This window comes from Liolophura sinensis, chromosome 12 (genome assembly GCF_032854445.1).
Source record: "Liolophura sinensis isolate JHLJ2023 chromosome 12, CUHK_Ljap_v2, whole genome shotgun sequence".
Lineage (NCBI taxonomy): Eukaryota > Metazoa > Mollusca > Polyplacophora > Chitonida > Chitonidae > Liolophura > Liolophura sinensis.
Genome location: NC_088306.1, coordinates 9783695 through 9797591, shown reverse-complemented (window position 1 = coordinate 9797591; position 13897 = coordinate 9783695). Strand labels below are relative to the sequence as shown.

At 41.3% G+C, this 13897-nt stretch overlaps 1 protein-coding gene across 1 annotated transcript; it reads right to left on the bottom strand.

Moving 5' to 3' along the window:
• Positions 1 to 3361: 3361 nt before the first annotated feature.
• Positions 3362 to 11678, bottom strand: LOC135479464 (uncharacterized). Its single transcript, XM_064759307.1, has 8 exons — positions 11655 to 11678; positions 10954 to 10989; positions 10061 to 10139; positions 9621 to 9662; positions 8588 to 8670; positions 7844 to 7920; positions 6629 to 6699; positions 3362 to 6239 (listed from the first exon to the last, which is right to left on the bottom strand). The coding sequence occupies exons 2-8, from the start codon at positions 10959 to 10961 to the stop codon at positions 5997 to 5999; spliced, it is 603 nt and encodes a 200-aa protein (XP_064615377.1). The 5' UTR covers positions 10962 to 10989; positions 11655 to 11678; the 3' UTR covers positions 3362 to 5996.
• Positions 11679 to 13897: the final 2219 nt, after the last annotated feature.

The window sequence follows — 13897 nt, the reverse complement described above, 5'->3', positions numbered from 1 at the left end:
GCTCTTGGGTTATTGCGCTGGCGTGCTAACCCTTCGGTCTTGGAGGCCCCACGTCGTGATATGACCAAAATAATGAAAGAGACGATGAATCCCAAACAAGCAAAGTAGTAAAGAAACAAATAATGGTGAATTCAAGGAACCAAGGCACCAATGCGCGGGAAAACGCACACCATTATTCCGAACTCAAGGCTGTAGGTCACTAGGTGTGAGTACCTATATTGTCTTCTTGTGAAAGGGCGAGTCCATGCCGCCAAAGTGCTGCTGCCACTGAAATATCATGCCTAAGACACCAGACATGACACCCACACCCAATGAAATTATATTGACACGGGGAAAACCAGTCCTGTTTCCTTTCCAGTTTCCAGTCCTGACTAACCTCTCAGTACTGAGCGCCAAGCGAAGCAGTAATAAGTACCATTTTTAAAGTCCTTGGTATGACCCCACCCGATGTTTGATCCAGGCAGACGGTTCAGATGACAGGGTAAATAGTAAATGTAGAATCACTTACTTATATGTGTAGATATGAACATATCCACACATTTTTGTGTTTGAATCAAAGCTATCAGACTCCTTTAGTTAGAAATTACAAGTTTAGCTTGTTACTTCAAACTAGAATAGGTAAACTAATTATAATTTGAAGTTAGAAATTACAAGTTTCATCTTGTAACTTCTAACTGAAGGACTCTTTTGTCGGCCTCCCACCGTGTGACTCAAATGGTTGATGATCTAGAGCGTCCGCTTCGGGACCGGTAGATCCAGGATCAATCCTGGGTCGAGTCACACCTAAGACTTTAAAAGAGGAAGTTGTAACTTCCTCGCTTGGCGTTCAGCATAAAGGGGATAGTGCAACGACTGGTTGACCTGTATCAGTATAATGGCTCAGGCAGGGCAGCTTACTTGCCTTCGGTAAGTCGTCTCAGTGAAGCAGCACTAAATAAAAAGGGGTGGAAATCCGTCCTGTAACAAGGAGGCACATTACACGTACATGCACCCTAATGATTCCTTCGTCGTCATATGACTGAAAAATTGTTAAGTACGGTGTTAAACCCCAAGCACTCACTCACTCTGGTTCATGATCTGAAGTTGTGCACGGTATCCATCATGCCGTACTTTCATTCTCAGTACGGTGGACAGTCATAAACGTATGCATGTGTTTTGCATGTATGCTTAAGGTTTTACGCCGTACTTAACAGGTTTTCAGTCATACGATGATGGGAGTCATCAGGTGTGTGTGCATATAGTGAGTCCATGGCGTCAAAGTGCTGCCTTAACTGAAGTATCATGCCTAAGACACCAGGCATGACACCATACCCAGTCAAATTGACCTGACACCGGGCAAACCAGTCCGGTTTTCATGATCTCCGTGCTGAGCGCCAATCAAGGCAGCAACAGTCATACACGTGGGTCAAGAACATTTCCCGTCGTAATGATCCCGCGGGATAATGTACGGAAAGCCGGTGCCACGTCATCCTAGACAGGTAAGCTAGGAATGAGAAAGTCGTCTTAGACAGCTAAGCTAGGAGTGAGAACGTCGCCTTAGACAGCCAAACTGGGAGTGAGAACGTCGCCTTAGACAGCTTAGCTGGGAGTGAGAACGCTTTCTTAGCTAAGCTGGGAGTGAGAACGCCTTCTTAGCTAAGCTAGGAGCGAGAAGTTGCCTCAGACGGCTAAGCTAGGGGCGAGAACGTCGCTTTAGACAGTTATACTAGATGCAAAGACATCGCCTTAAAGAGTAAACTAGGAGTGAGAAGGCCTTAGACAACTAGGCTAAGAGTGGGAAGGTCGTTTTAGATAGCATAGCTAGGAACAAGAACGTCGCATTGGACAGGTAAGCTGGGAATGAGAACGTTGTCTGAGACAGCTAGGCTAGGAGCGAGAACGCTGCCTCGGACAGGCAACCTAGGAGCGAGAACGTCGCATTGGACAGGTAAGCTAGGCGCGTGAGCGACGCGTTGGACGTGTAAGCTGGGAGCGTGAACAACGCATTGGATAGGTAGTTAAGCTACGCTGCGAGAACGCTGCGAGAACAGATAAGCTGGACAGGTAAGCTAGCCATTGGGCACTCATAAACAATACGTGGGCGGGCACCTAAAAGCAATAGTCAGCAAACTTAGCAAAAAGAAATAGTTTGATCCATACGTAAAACCTTCAGCGGCAATATAAGCCCTCTGGAATCACCGTATCGCATAGGACTGTAGTAAACTCTGATGGTCGTCAGAGGGCCTTTATGTATCATCGTAACCTAGTTATAGCTCCTGAGATTTTCTTGAACATGTATCTGACGCAGAATTCTGAAGTGAAATCTTCGATTTAAACACATATTTAAGCATATAAGAACTTGTGGTAGTATTCTTCGACGAAAGCATTACTGAAACTCCTTGTATTCAATAAAGCTCTGCCCTTACCATAGATATACTAGGTCCGTCAAGAAACTGTAGAGCTGCTGAAAACAACTTGTCTGATCCAGTTTTGTCAAAGGGTATACAACAACAACAGTCCAACCTTTGATTGGACAAGTTAATTCACTGGAAGGGAGATAAACGAGTTCTTCAACCCCCATTTGCCCTCTTCCAGGATTATCGATATAGTGTGACAGCTTGGTGTGGCCATCAGTTTTTTGTTGAAATCTTATTAAATACAAACAATTCAGAACACAATGAGCACAGTGAAGACAATGAAAGGAAATAAGAGAGATTACAAATTTGCATGTCGCTGTTTCATGATTTACTGTGGAACAAAATGCCAGAGCAAAATGAACCAAGATTCAGAGCCCATATAATTATTTCATTCAACTCCCAATGTCTTCACATGATCCAGATGGTCAAACCATCTGTGGTAGAGACAGTGGACCGGCTGTATTTCATGTCGTCTATTATGCAGGAAGGTTACGAGCATTACATTTGAGCCAAGGAGCCAGTTTTATTCAGTCGGCCGGACTAAGGACCAGTTGTTTTAGTGTAATGCTTCAAGATACAGTTTAACAGATATGCGTCATTTGGAACAAACAACGACGGAAATTTAATTCTGGCTCTCTTCGTAATCTCGCAAGGGAAAAGGCTTAGTTTACTTCATGTTACTTACTTCAGTTAGGGTGAGACAGTTTGAAAAATTACTGCAGAACAAGGTGGTCTTGATCGACAAGAATACTGCCGAGAAAACATGGGGTATCTGCATACGCAAACAAAGACAACAACAAAGACAAAAAATGATTGTTTCAAAATGTACTGTTACTAAACTGGAATGTAAAGTGTAACATGTTACGGCACATGCAAAAAAATTACAATAAATCAGGCAACCAAATAAGGCTGATTTGCTGTATATATACATATACAACATATATATTAGTGTAATCATACTCCTCACCAAAATGATATGATACGTGTTCACAGGTTTAAATCGTTAAACCTTTATTTAAACGGTTAAAATAAGTCTATTATTATCTAGGAATATATAGCCTTTAAAATAAATAAAAGTATAAGCTACCTGTACTTGGAGTAAAAAATAGCATTATGTACAGTGAATGAATGTAGAGTGAATGAACAAATGTATGAGCGAATAATTAAATCATCTAACATAGGAGAAAATCATAATACAATAATCTTAAAATGCCTTTTAAGGATTCAACTATGTACATCATCGCAAGAGAAACCGACTAAAAACTGAATTATGAAGTCAACTGTTACGACATGCAGGAGGACCACATGTTAGGACATTGCTTGCATCATGGGCAAGGTAATGTTTGAAGCCATTTGCAAATTATTACACTGTCCTCGCTGATTTAATTTTGCTCTCCATGCTCGTGTATTTGAACATTCGACACTTAACGGTTCCTATTTTATGAGGTCGTACAAAATTGCATTCGCCTTAAAAATATCGCCATATTCCCTAAAATTCTTTATTAAACTGGAATATGATTCGTTACGCTTATGTTGTAGAATAGGTGACGAGAAGTTTATGGTACTGAAGGCTTTCCGCTGACACTTCCCACTCACATCCGGATTTAATGGGGACAAATCACATTATTCTGATTGGACGAATATACGTGCTCTGTCACATGAGCATCCTTCAATATTTATGTGCCAATTCAGTAGGCTGAAATCCTTGAGAGCGAGTGAGTGAGTGAGTGCTTGGGGTTTAACGTCGTACTCAACAATTTTTCAGTCATATGACGACGAAGGAATCATTAGGGTGCATGTACGTGTAATGTGCCTCCTTGTTGCTGGACGGATTTCCACCGCTCTTTTATTTAGTGCTGCTTCACTAAGACGACTTACCGAAGGCAATTAAGACGCCCCGCCCGAGCCATTATACAGATACGGGTCAACCAGTCGTTGCACTATCCCCTTCATGCTGAACGCCAAGCGAGGAAGTTACAACTTCCTCTTTTAAAGTCTTAGGTGTGACTCGATCAAGGATTGATCCTGGATCTACCGGTCCCGACTTGAGAGCGAGGATTTGAATTAAAATAAATACAAGTAAAAAAAATGCAAAAATTACTTGCTGGTCATTTTGAGTTCCAGAAAGTTTGGTCTCTCTGCAAGGCGATATTGTCAACTATCCAGCCTTTTTGCTCAGTATATTTTTAGACCATTGTCACAGTTACATGTATAGACTACAGGCAAATATGCAGCTTTGTAAACTACAAACAAGCATACTATTAAACTTCCTTTGTATCGCGATAAGAAATTGTAGTTTTGAAACTTTTAACAGGTATATGAAAAAAAATCATTGCTGTTATTTTACAGATATGCATAGATATTTGTGTGCGTGGGTAGGTGGGGTGGTGAGGGAGTGGTTGTGCTAATGGGGTGTACCCCTTTACATTAAGTAGGCCTACCAGGTGCACAATGTGTATGCCTTTCATGGTCTACCCATAGCTCGGTCACGTTGAAGTGAATGCTTTGTAAGCTACTTTTCACGACTAAAGGAAACAAGGTTGTCATTCGCCTTGTCCCTTCTTTGTTGGTTAAAACTTTGTTTTGGGCGGAATGGAGAGAATGTTTGTTCATTTTACATTCGTGTCTTGTTAAGAACGGTGTTAAACAAGGTGGATTTATATCCCTTCAACAGCAATTGATTCCTATTTGAGCGTTTCTTTATCCATTTGATTGGTGTTTTACTCTAGAATTGTTCACTTATACGACGGAAATCAGCTTTTTGGGCGGAGGAAACTACCAACATTCGCTAGGTAATCCAATAAATCCTGATCGACAAATCCACAATCGAAGCAGCAACAGCTGGATTCGAATGTACGACATATCAAAGGGTTTGTTAGTCCATGTTAGATAGTGTTTTAACAATCTGAGCAATTAAGGCCGTATATTTTATTATTTGACCACATAGGTTAGAAACATTCAACCGGAATGGACTTGTCTATCAATTTACCGTAGTTTCGCTTTCCTCAGATACGCCAGAGACTAGAGAGCTTCGACCTGGACCCCTGGACCCCTGGACGTCAAAACTGATGCGGTTGGTTTAGACGTCAAAACTGATGCGGTTGGTTTTGACGTCAAAACTGATGCGGCTGCTTCTGACTGAGTCTTAGACCACGTCCTCACCATACCAGTTACAGCGCATGCGCCGCTCTCAAACATCCCCATTAAATCACTGCCACCATGAACAAACTCTGCACAGAAATCAATCTTGAACAACGCCAAGGTCACTGGGGTCACTGTGATGAGACATGCAGGAAGTGATGTCAGAAAACACAAACATCTCTGTCTCAACCTCTAATTATCTCTATTTATCAAAAGTATCCACAACATGTTTCCAACCAATACCTGAAACAATTTAATTACTTATTAAGTTGGTCCGCGCAAGGACACGAAACAAGCCTACATGAGACCTACAGACTCCGAAGGACAAGCTTGTCTTGCGGTGGCAGTGATGTAATGCAAATATTGAGAACGGCGCATGCGCTGAAAGGAGTATGCCTCTTCACGTCACTCCCAACATGGCGGAATTCAGATCTGAGGCAACGCCCTATCCTGATGTCGCTATGGGAGATTTGATGCCTGACGCCTGGACGGCATTTTGTCTGACGCCGTGCTGCCGTCACACTGAGCAGACACTGAGTAGATCTCCATGCTGTACTGCAGTTTGACCTCTGTCTGGGAGGCTCCCGATGACATGGTGTCGCTGTATGCTTTTTTCGCCTCGGTCTGAGAGTCACCGGTCTTGCTCTCTGTACTGTATTCTCCCGCCTTGGCTTTAGGTGGGAAATGACTGAGCCATGCATTCTGCAGAAGATAAATGGTTGGTTGATTGATTTGACTGAGTGATGTATTGATCAGATATACTTCAGATTGATTGGATTTGATAGATTGGTGTTATATGCTGTACTCAAGAATTTTTTCAGGTGCTTGACAGGTGTCAGGCTTATATGTGAGGGAAACCAAATCACGTAGGCCTACCTGTCAAACCACTTGACATAAAACCATAGCTGAGTCTGCGAGAGCTAGATTCGAGCACGCGACTGCAAGGGCCTGGTGGTCGCAGCAAACAAGGGCTTTACCATCGAGGCCTCTTAATGTACAGAGAGAATCAGTTACGTCAAACACTTGTTTTATATACTGTGGCTGTTACATAACTTGCAAACTTGTATCACGAGAGTTTTAAAACCATGCACCTTTATTTCCCGCAATGTCAGTTTTCCTAGAGTTTCCTTGTCCAGGCCGTATATCAACGAATTTGCAGCACCTACAAAAACGACATTTTAATAGATCAACAGGTAATTGAATCTGCTCCTTTCAGGTCGTTCGTAGGAAGGTCTGGCCGCATCTTGCGGATGGTCGCGGGTTTCTCCCAAGGCTCTGCACGGATTCCTCCCACCATAATGGTAGCCGCTGTCGTATAAATGAAATATTCTTGAGCACGGCGTAAAACACCAAACAAATAAAGAAATAAACGAATTAAATCTTCCTAATAGATTGAGTTTTTGTATTTATGGAACTGTGCACTCAACGCGGAGTACGGATTTCAAAATTCTTGAGAATGTTTTTAAAAAATAAAAAATATGGAATCCTGTATCGCCTTCTGTTTAATTGTTGGAATTGTCAGAGTATTCGCTGAAGCTTATCAGCGTGAATGGAAATATTCTCCTACTACGACAAAACACTTAACTACTTAAAATACCGGTGTTTCTCATAATAGCACAATACCTCACATTATATACATCCCTTAAAATCGCCAAATCACCCTAAAAAAATTTCTAAAGATTTTAAACCTCATTTCGTCAGGCAATTCCCAGTATTCTCTTAGAATCTTAAAAATTCCAAAATCTTTTCATGTCTAATATCGCCATAGACTAAATATCTGCCTTAAATCTCTCAATTTTTGTGCAAAGATTAAATGTAAATTCCAGATATACCCCTAATTTTTTCCCGAATATCTGATGCCTTTACACATAAACTTGTCGGACAAGCAAGGGACGAGGAACCGGAGGTTAATCAAGACACTTGCTATATCAAGGTCGGCCGGGATGTGGCTTCAGTCCCATTCTCGGACAAGGAATTCTCCCCTCCCCGCCTATGCCCACTTTCATTGTTCTCGGGGCCCCGGAGAAATAAAACGATCCACACCACTCTTACACAGGTCAATATAATGTATGTCACACGTGGCAAAGTTCGCACGATACTTGCCAAAGATGAGTGGTTTGCACCGGTCATTCCTGTATCTTCCGCTGGTAGGACTGTGCGTCATCGTATAAGTGAAAAGTCTCCAGTATGGCGTTAAAACATTCAATAAGTAAATCAATATAAGGCAACCAATCGGAAAGCTTAAACGTCAAACCAAACCATTAGAACAGAAAAGTACCGAAGAGTGGCGACTATAGCCGACTTACCTAATGACGTGGCTGAGATCGCAGCGAGGACAACCAGTTCGAACTCTGGGTCCTTGGGATACATGGCGTTGTGGATTCTATGTCAAAACAGACACACCACTGAGACATTTAGGAAAATAATGATTTAATTCTTTTCCTTGAATATCCATAATGGATACAGGATAAATGGACGAGCTAACTTTTTAAAGACAATGGGAAGCTTTATATATATGTATACACACGGTCTTATCGAAACATCGCAAAGACCTCTAAAAATCAAAGTAGGCATCACCAAATAGACCAGTTAATACTACACATAAACATACAATCAGTTATTTTTTTAAAATTCCGTGAAGAGAGTTAAATATGTTCAAACATTTATATTCTAAGGTGGGCTCTGACGCCTGACTCACAGGAATTTTTCAACTCTAATAACGACACTGAATGTTAGAATAATTCTTTTTAGCCATGCGTGAAAGATTACTGAAATAATGTCCCAAAAATTCCTCCCTTCTGGTGAACATCAGGAAAAAAGGCGATGTGACGTCAGCGTTTTTAGATACCGTCAGTATGGCTCATAAATCCCACCATAGCTTTCAAATCTTTGAATGACTTAATTTCAACATTCTTAAAAAAATCTGAAAAACTAAATGAAAATATTTTAACGCATAGTTTTCAGTTGTCTGTATGATGAGCCGTACTTAATATTTTACCTTTGTTTTACTTTAACACACTTTAGGTTCGAATAACTTCAATGAGGCTCACCTGTTAACTATGGGTATGATGTATAATATGATGTAAACAAGTGGGTAAAACAACAGCGGAAGAACTTCTCCCTTCAACGATTTCTGGAAAAAGTTAAACATTATAATGATAATTCAGAGCGGATGATAATTTAAAGAGATTAATTAAGAAGACACCCAAACCGCATGTGTTTTCAAGAATCTATACTCTGCGTATTTCATAATTAAATTATTACCAGTCACGAGCACAGAGGCTCAAAGGTTTTGTTCACCAGGAGTACACAACTGTTTCTCCAATTCAAAACGGAATTATCAATCTCAAATCAATACCCATCAATCTCTTTAACTAAACATCTAGTATATAAACATCTTTGCAAATCACTTCTTCGGTGGCGAGCGTCCACCCCTGGATAAAATCCGTGTTGGGTCAGACTAAAAATGGTACTTGTTACTGCCTCACTTGGCGCTCAGTACTGAGAAGTTAGAGCAAGAAAACAAGCGTATAATGTGACTGAGTGGGGTGTCATGTCTGGTGTCTTCGGTGTGATACTTCATTGGCGGCAGTACGTTGGTGGAATGCAACAAGAAGACAAGGTATATGCACACACACACATAATGACTCCTCGTCGTAAAGCTGCTAAGTATGGCGTAAAATCCCAAGCATACATAATGGTCCACTTCGGGACGGTAGATCCAGGATCAATCCTTGATCGAGTCACACCTAGACTTTAAAAGAGGACGTTGTAACTTCCTCCCTTGACGTTCAGCATGAAGGGGATAGTGCAACGACATTTGACCCGTATCTGTATAATGGCTCGGGCGGGGCGTCTTAATTGCCTTTGGTAAGGCGTATCAGTGAAGCAGCACTAGATAAAAGAGCGATGGAAAATCCGTCCAGCAACAAGGAGGCACATTACATACACTCTAATGATTCCTTCGTCGTCTTATGACTGCAAAATTGTTAAGTACAACGTTAAACCCCAAGCACTTACTGACTCATTCCATCAACCAACACGCAAAATAACAAGGTAGTCAATTGGGGACGCTAATCCTACCTTGTCTACTTCGGGAGTAAGAGTTTCGCGCCAGATGTTGAGCTGTAACAAATACAATAGATTGATCAGTTCATGGATTTTTTGACTTATAAATAATGCGTTCAAAGATTTTAGTCGACGTGAAACTACTGTTTTGAAGCTTCTGAACAATTGCAGTAAATGAGTAACAGCATAAACTGACACTCAGTAGTGCAGACAAGTTAGGTTGGCGCCAACATTTGGCGTCTCTACACATTACCGCGTAATAAATTACCGCTACAATATATATAGGTATTTTAGTTGTATACATGTACATAAAGAAATGCTCTATTGGGGTGGAGGGTGGAGGGGGGAGTAAACAACACCAAACCAAAAACCTGGACCAAAATGCATAAAGGTTCTCCACTGAATAGATGAATGAGTTCCATCATGGTATAAATCGGAACTGCAGTCAAACTTACCATAGAGCGAATCTTCATAACGATGCCAATGTACAGAATGGATAAGCCGATAGTCACGCAAAACATGGGGCCATACCACCTGAGAATGACACGAGCCAACGTATGAGTGGGATTATGGATGGGTAGATGGATGGGTAGATGGATGAGTGGGCATATACGTGTGCATTGGTGGGTGGGAATACTGGGTCGGTGCATAGATGGTGGGAAAAGCTGTAAGTCGGTGGTTTGAGGGGAATATCTGTAACTGGATGGTTATAAGTGGTGGAAATATATGGGCAAGTGGAAGTTTGTGTTGGAATATGGGTGAGTGGGTGGGTGGGTGGGAATATGGGTGAGTTAATGGTTCACTTGGAATATTGGGTGGCGCATGAATGAGTGGGAAAATTTGTAGTGGATAGATAGAGGCAAGATGAGTGGGTGTGTGGTTGAGTGGATGCATGTTTGCATAACCCTGCATAGCTTTTCTCGTATAATTGCTGACGTACATTAATATTTAAGAATCGTTTAAAGAATTTCTTGGTGCCGGATCGCCACTTACTTTTAATTAATAGATTGATGATTAGCAAAAAGCCCAAGGCTCAATTAAGGTCAAGCATTCATCCAAATCCAGCGGTCCATAAGTTTGTTTTCGTGAAGTAAAGATTAGAAGGCAGGCAAATAAGCAACAAAAAAACCCCCCAAAGAACAAAACCTTAACTTCATACATAACATATGGTTCTACTATTCCCGTTCATATTGTCAGGTCATCTATGTCGGCGAGGAATGTAACTGTCACAAAGGTGACCACCGTCTTAGAAGGAAAATATTCTTGTGTCCGACGCAGAACACGATTGAAATAAATAAATAGGTGGCGACCAGTAACTCACCATTGTTCAGTATAGATCAATACTTACACGCCCATTCTCCAGCTCACGTCATGGACGATCCAGCTGAAATAAAAAGAAACAAAAGCACATTTGATTTTCATCTGATTTTTATTGAGTTATTTATTCCATCAACTGGTTAGTACTTCACGTCGCTTTCATCAACATTTCACTCAAATACAACGGAGATCGGTTTCACATACGTTTGTCATATTTCCTTATAATTGTCTTCACTCTGACTGCTATATTTATGTGTGTCTTAGTCTCTTTTATGCATCTGTATATTTTTCTCTGTTCTGTTTGACGAATGTTAACCCAATAATGATCGATCGATGATCAATAATTGACGAACGCGTTGATGCGTCATGGTATTTGTTTATGTCATTTATGATGAGATTTATTTATCTGGTGTTTTACAACAAGCTCAAAAATCATCCACGTGCGCGAACTTGGACATAAGATCGGGAGAGTCAGGAGGATTTTGGTTTTGCTTGTCACTCAAATGAACGACATGCATCCGATACCAGAAATCCATTGCTAATCTTTGTATTAGTTAAATTGCTGATTTCAGCTTGGCTTGTGCGGAACTATTGCAGTACAGTTAACAGATGCGACGCTTACACGCGTAGCTTTATGCCTTGAAAATTGTTGAGCTTTAGAAACTTAATTTAAATAGGCCATGTCCAAAAAAATGTCTGCAGTAAAACTGCACACGTGCAACAGATACTTACCACCAGACCCCTGAATTTCCGTAAATGGCAACAGACTAACGGTCAAAGACACCGGCCAAATGACGCAATGATAGGCCCTGAAACACATACCCATATTTGACTCTCACGACGACAGGAAGGTCGAGGGTTATTGGTAAAGTTTAAAGAAATAAATGATATATTTTCTGGTCTTAATGGCATTCAACGGGATTAGTCTTCGGTTCGTTTTTGTATTAAAAAATAACTGGTATTAATATTTGAGTCTATTTATTTCAGCATAAGTGGGAAGGTCTTGCAGCAACCTACGGATGGTCGTGGTTTCCGCCTTGATCTGCACGGTTTCCACCCACCATAATGCTGGCCGCCATCGTATAGGTGAAATATTCTTCAGTACGGCGTAAAACACAAATCAAATAAATAAATATTTATTTCAGTATATTTACCCATTTGAATAATTATAGTTTCTAGAACATCCTCTGGAGACTTCCTTTTTGGGAAATTATCATTATCGCATGCAGCGACCAACTTAAAAGAAAACACAACACAAACCAAATGTATACAACCATGCATCGATAAAGTGTCCCACGGGAAGTTTACAAAGCCGAAGCTTTTGTTTTTGTGTTGTAGCAGATCACATGGATACACATTGAGACCAGGGAAAGTGTTAAATCTCATCAATTTAACCAATCAGGCGCGACTTACTTCTCTAACCAGAGCTGCAACTGCTTCCGCTTACGTCATCCGAACCCTATTTTGCCTGTTAACCACGTGACCGTGGCCATTTAGGTCTGTGTTCAACCCTCTTCGGAAATAAGTTATATTGTTTATTGCCTGTTCTTTTAAAGTGATTTTCTCCATGGCGCAGTAAAATAGTAATCGCATACATGGGACTTTTCAACGTTTGTAACCACAGAATTTTTAACCACAGAATCCAGATATCTGTAAACTTACATCTTAATACTCACCACTCAAATCGGCCGGCTTTACTTCTGCGAAAAATGGCCAAGCAGAGTCTGGAGGCCACAGCGATCACCCACAGCAGCATGCCCCAGTCTAAAACAGCAGGGACTACTTAGCTCCACATGAATATGTATATGTGTGTGTGTGTGTGTGTGTATGTGTGTGTGTGTAGTTCCATATACTGCCACAAATCACAATTTTTTGGGACCTCAATGTCCTAGGTGAGTTATCTTTCCTATCGCGGCACAATGACCCAGGAGCCTCTCACCAATGCCATTCGCTACTGAGTTCAAGTTCAGCTCATGCTAGCTTCCTCTGGGGCAGCAACCTTGGGTGGTCTTGGGTTTCCCCAGGGCTCTACCCGGTTTCCACCCACAATAATGGCGGTCGCCGTGGTATGAAATATTGTTGAGTACGGCGTAAAATGACATTCAAAATAAATTTTAAAAAAATCAAACGCAATGTTTAATCTCGCATGGCGAGAATGAATCCCAGTAGGGACTGTTCCTACACCGTTTAACGTCCGCTGTCAATTTAACACGCAGACTATTACTGTTGAAAGAGGGTACAAGTTTATTTACAACGGCTCATTATAACTTTCAGACATCCTGCAGTAATCCTTCAGAAGAATGGCGGTGAAAGTTTGATTAATGATTTATTTATTTATTTAGTTGACTGGTGTTTTACGCCATATTCAATATTAAAACGTGGTTTTTTTACATGGATAGATTACCCATATCACTGAAGGCCGTTTCATGAGCGAAGAAAATGGAGCAGATCTCCATGGAAACACCCAGGTCGCAGTTAAGCTACAGGGGAAGGTTTCATGGAACATACCTAGTGATAAGTAGTCATAAGCTAAGTGCACTTCACATCACATCCTCATGATGTAGGAAGATTATATTTATTTATATTTATTTGATTGAAGTTTTATGCCATACGACCGTGGCCAGCACTATGGTGGGAGGAAACCTGGCAGAGCCCGGGGGAAACCCCCGTGCATTCGCATGTTGCTGGCCGGAATGGAAGCCAGCATGAGCTGGACTTGAACTCACAGCGACCACATTGGTGAGAAGCTTCTAGGTCATTACGCTAAACCACTGGGCCATGGAGGCCCCGTTTGATTATTGTGATCTCACAGTGTTGTAACGGTTTACTTCGCCAATGGAACCTTTTAATCGCCTCTTTAGACCGTGGCTTTTGACACATGGAAAATGCATGCAACTTACCAAAGAATGTGTTGATGAATGCAATAATTTTGCAGAAGCCAAGATCCGGACTTTCTCCCATCTGAATAAGGAATC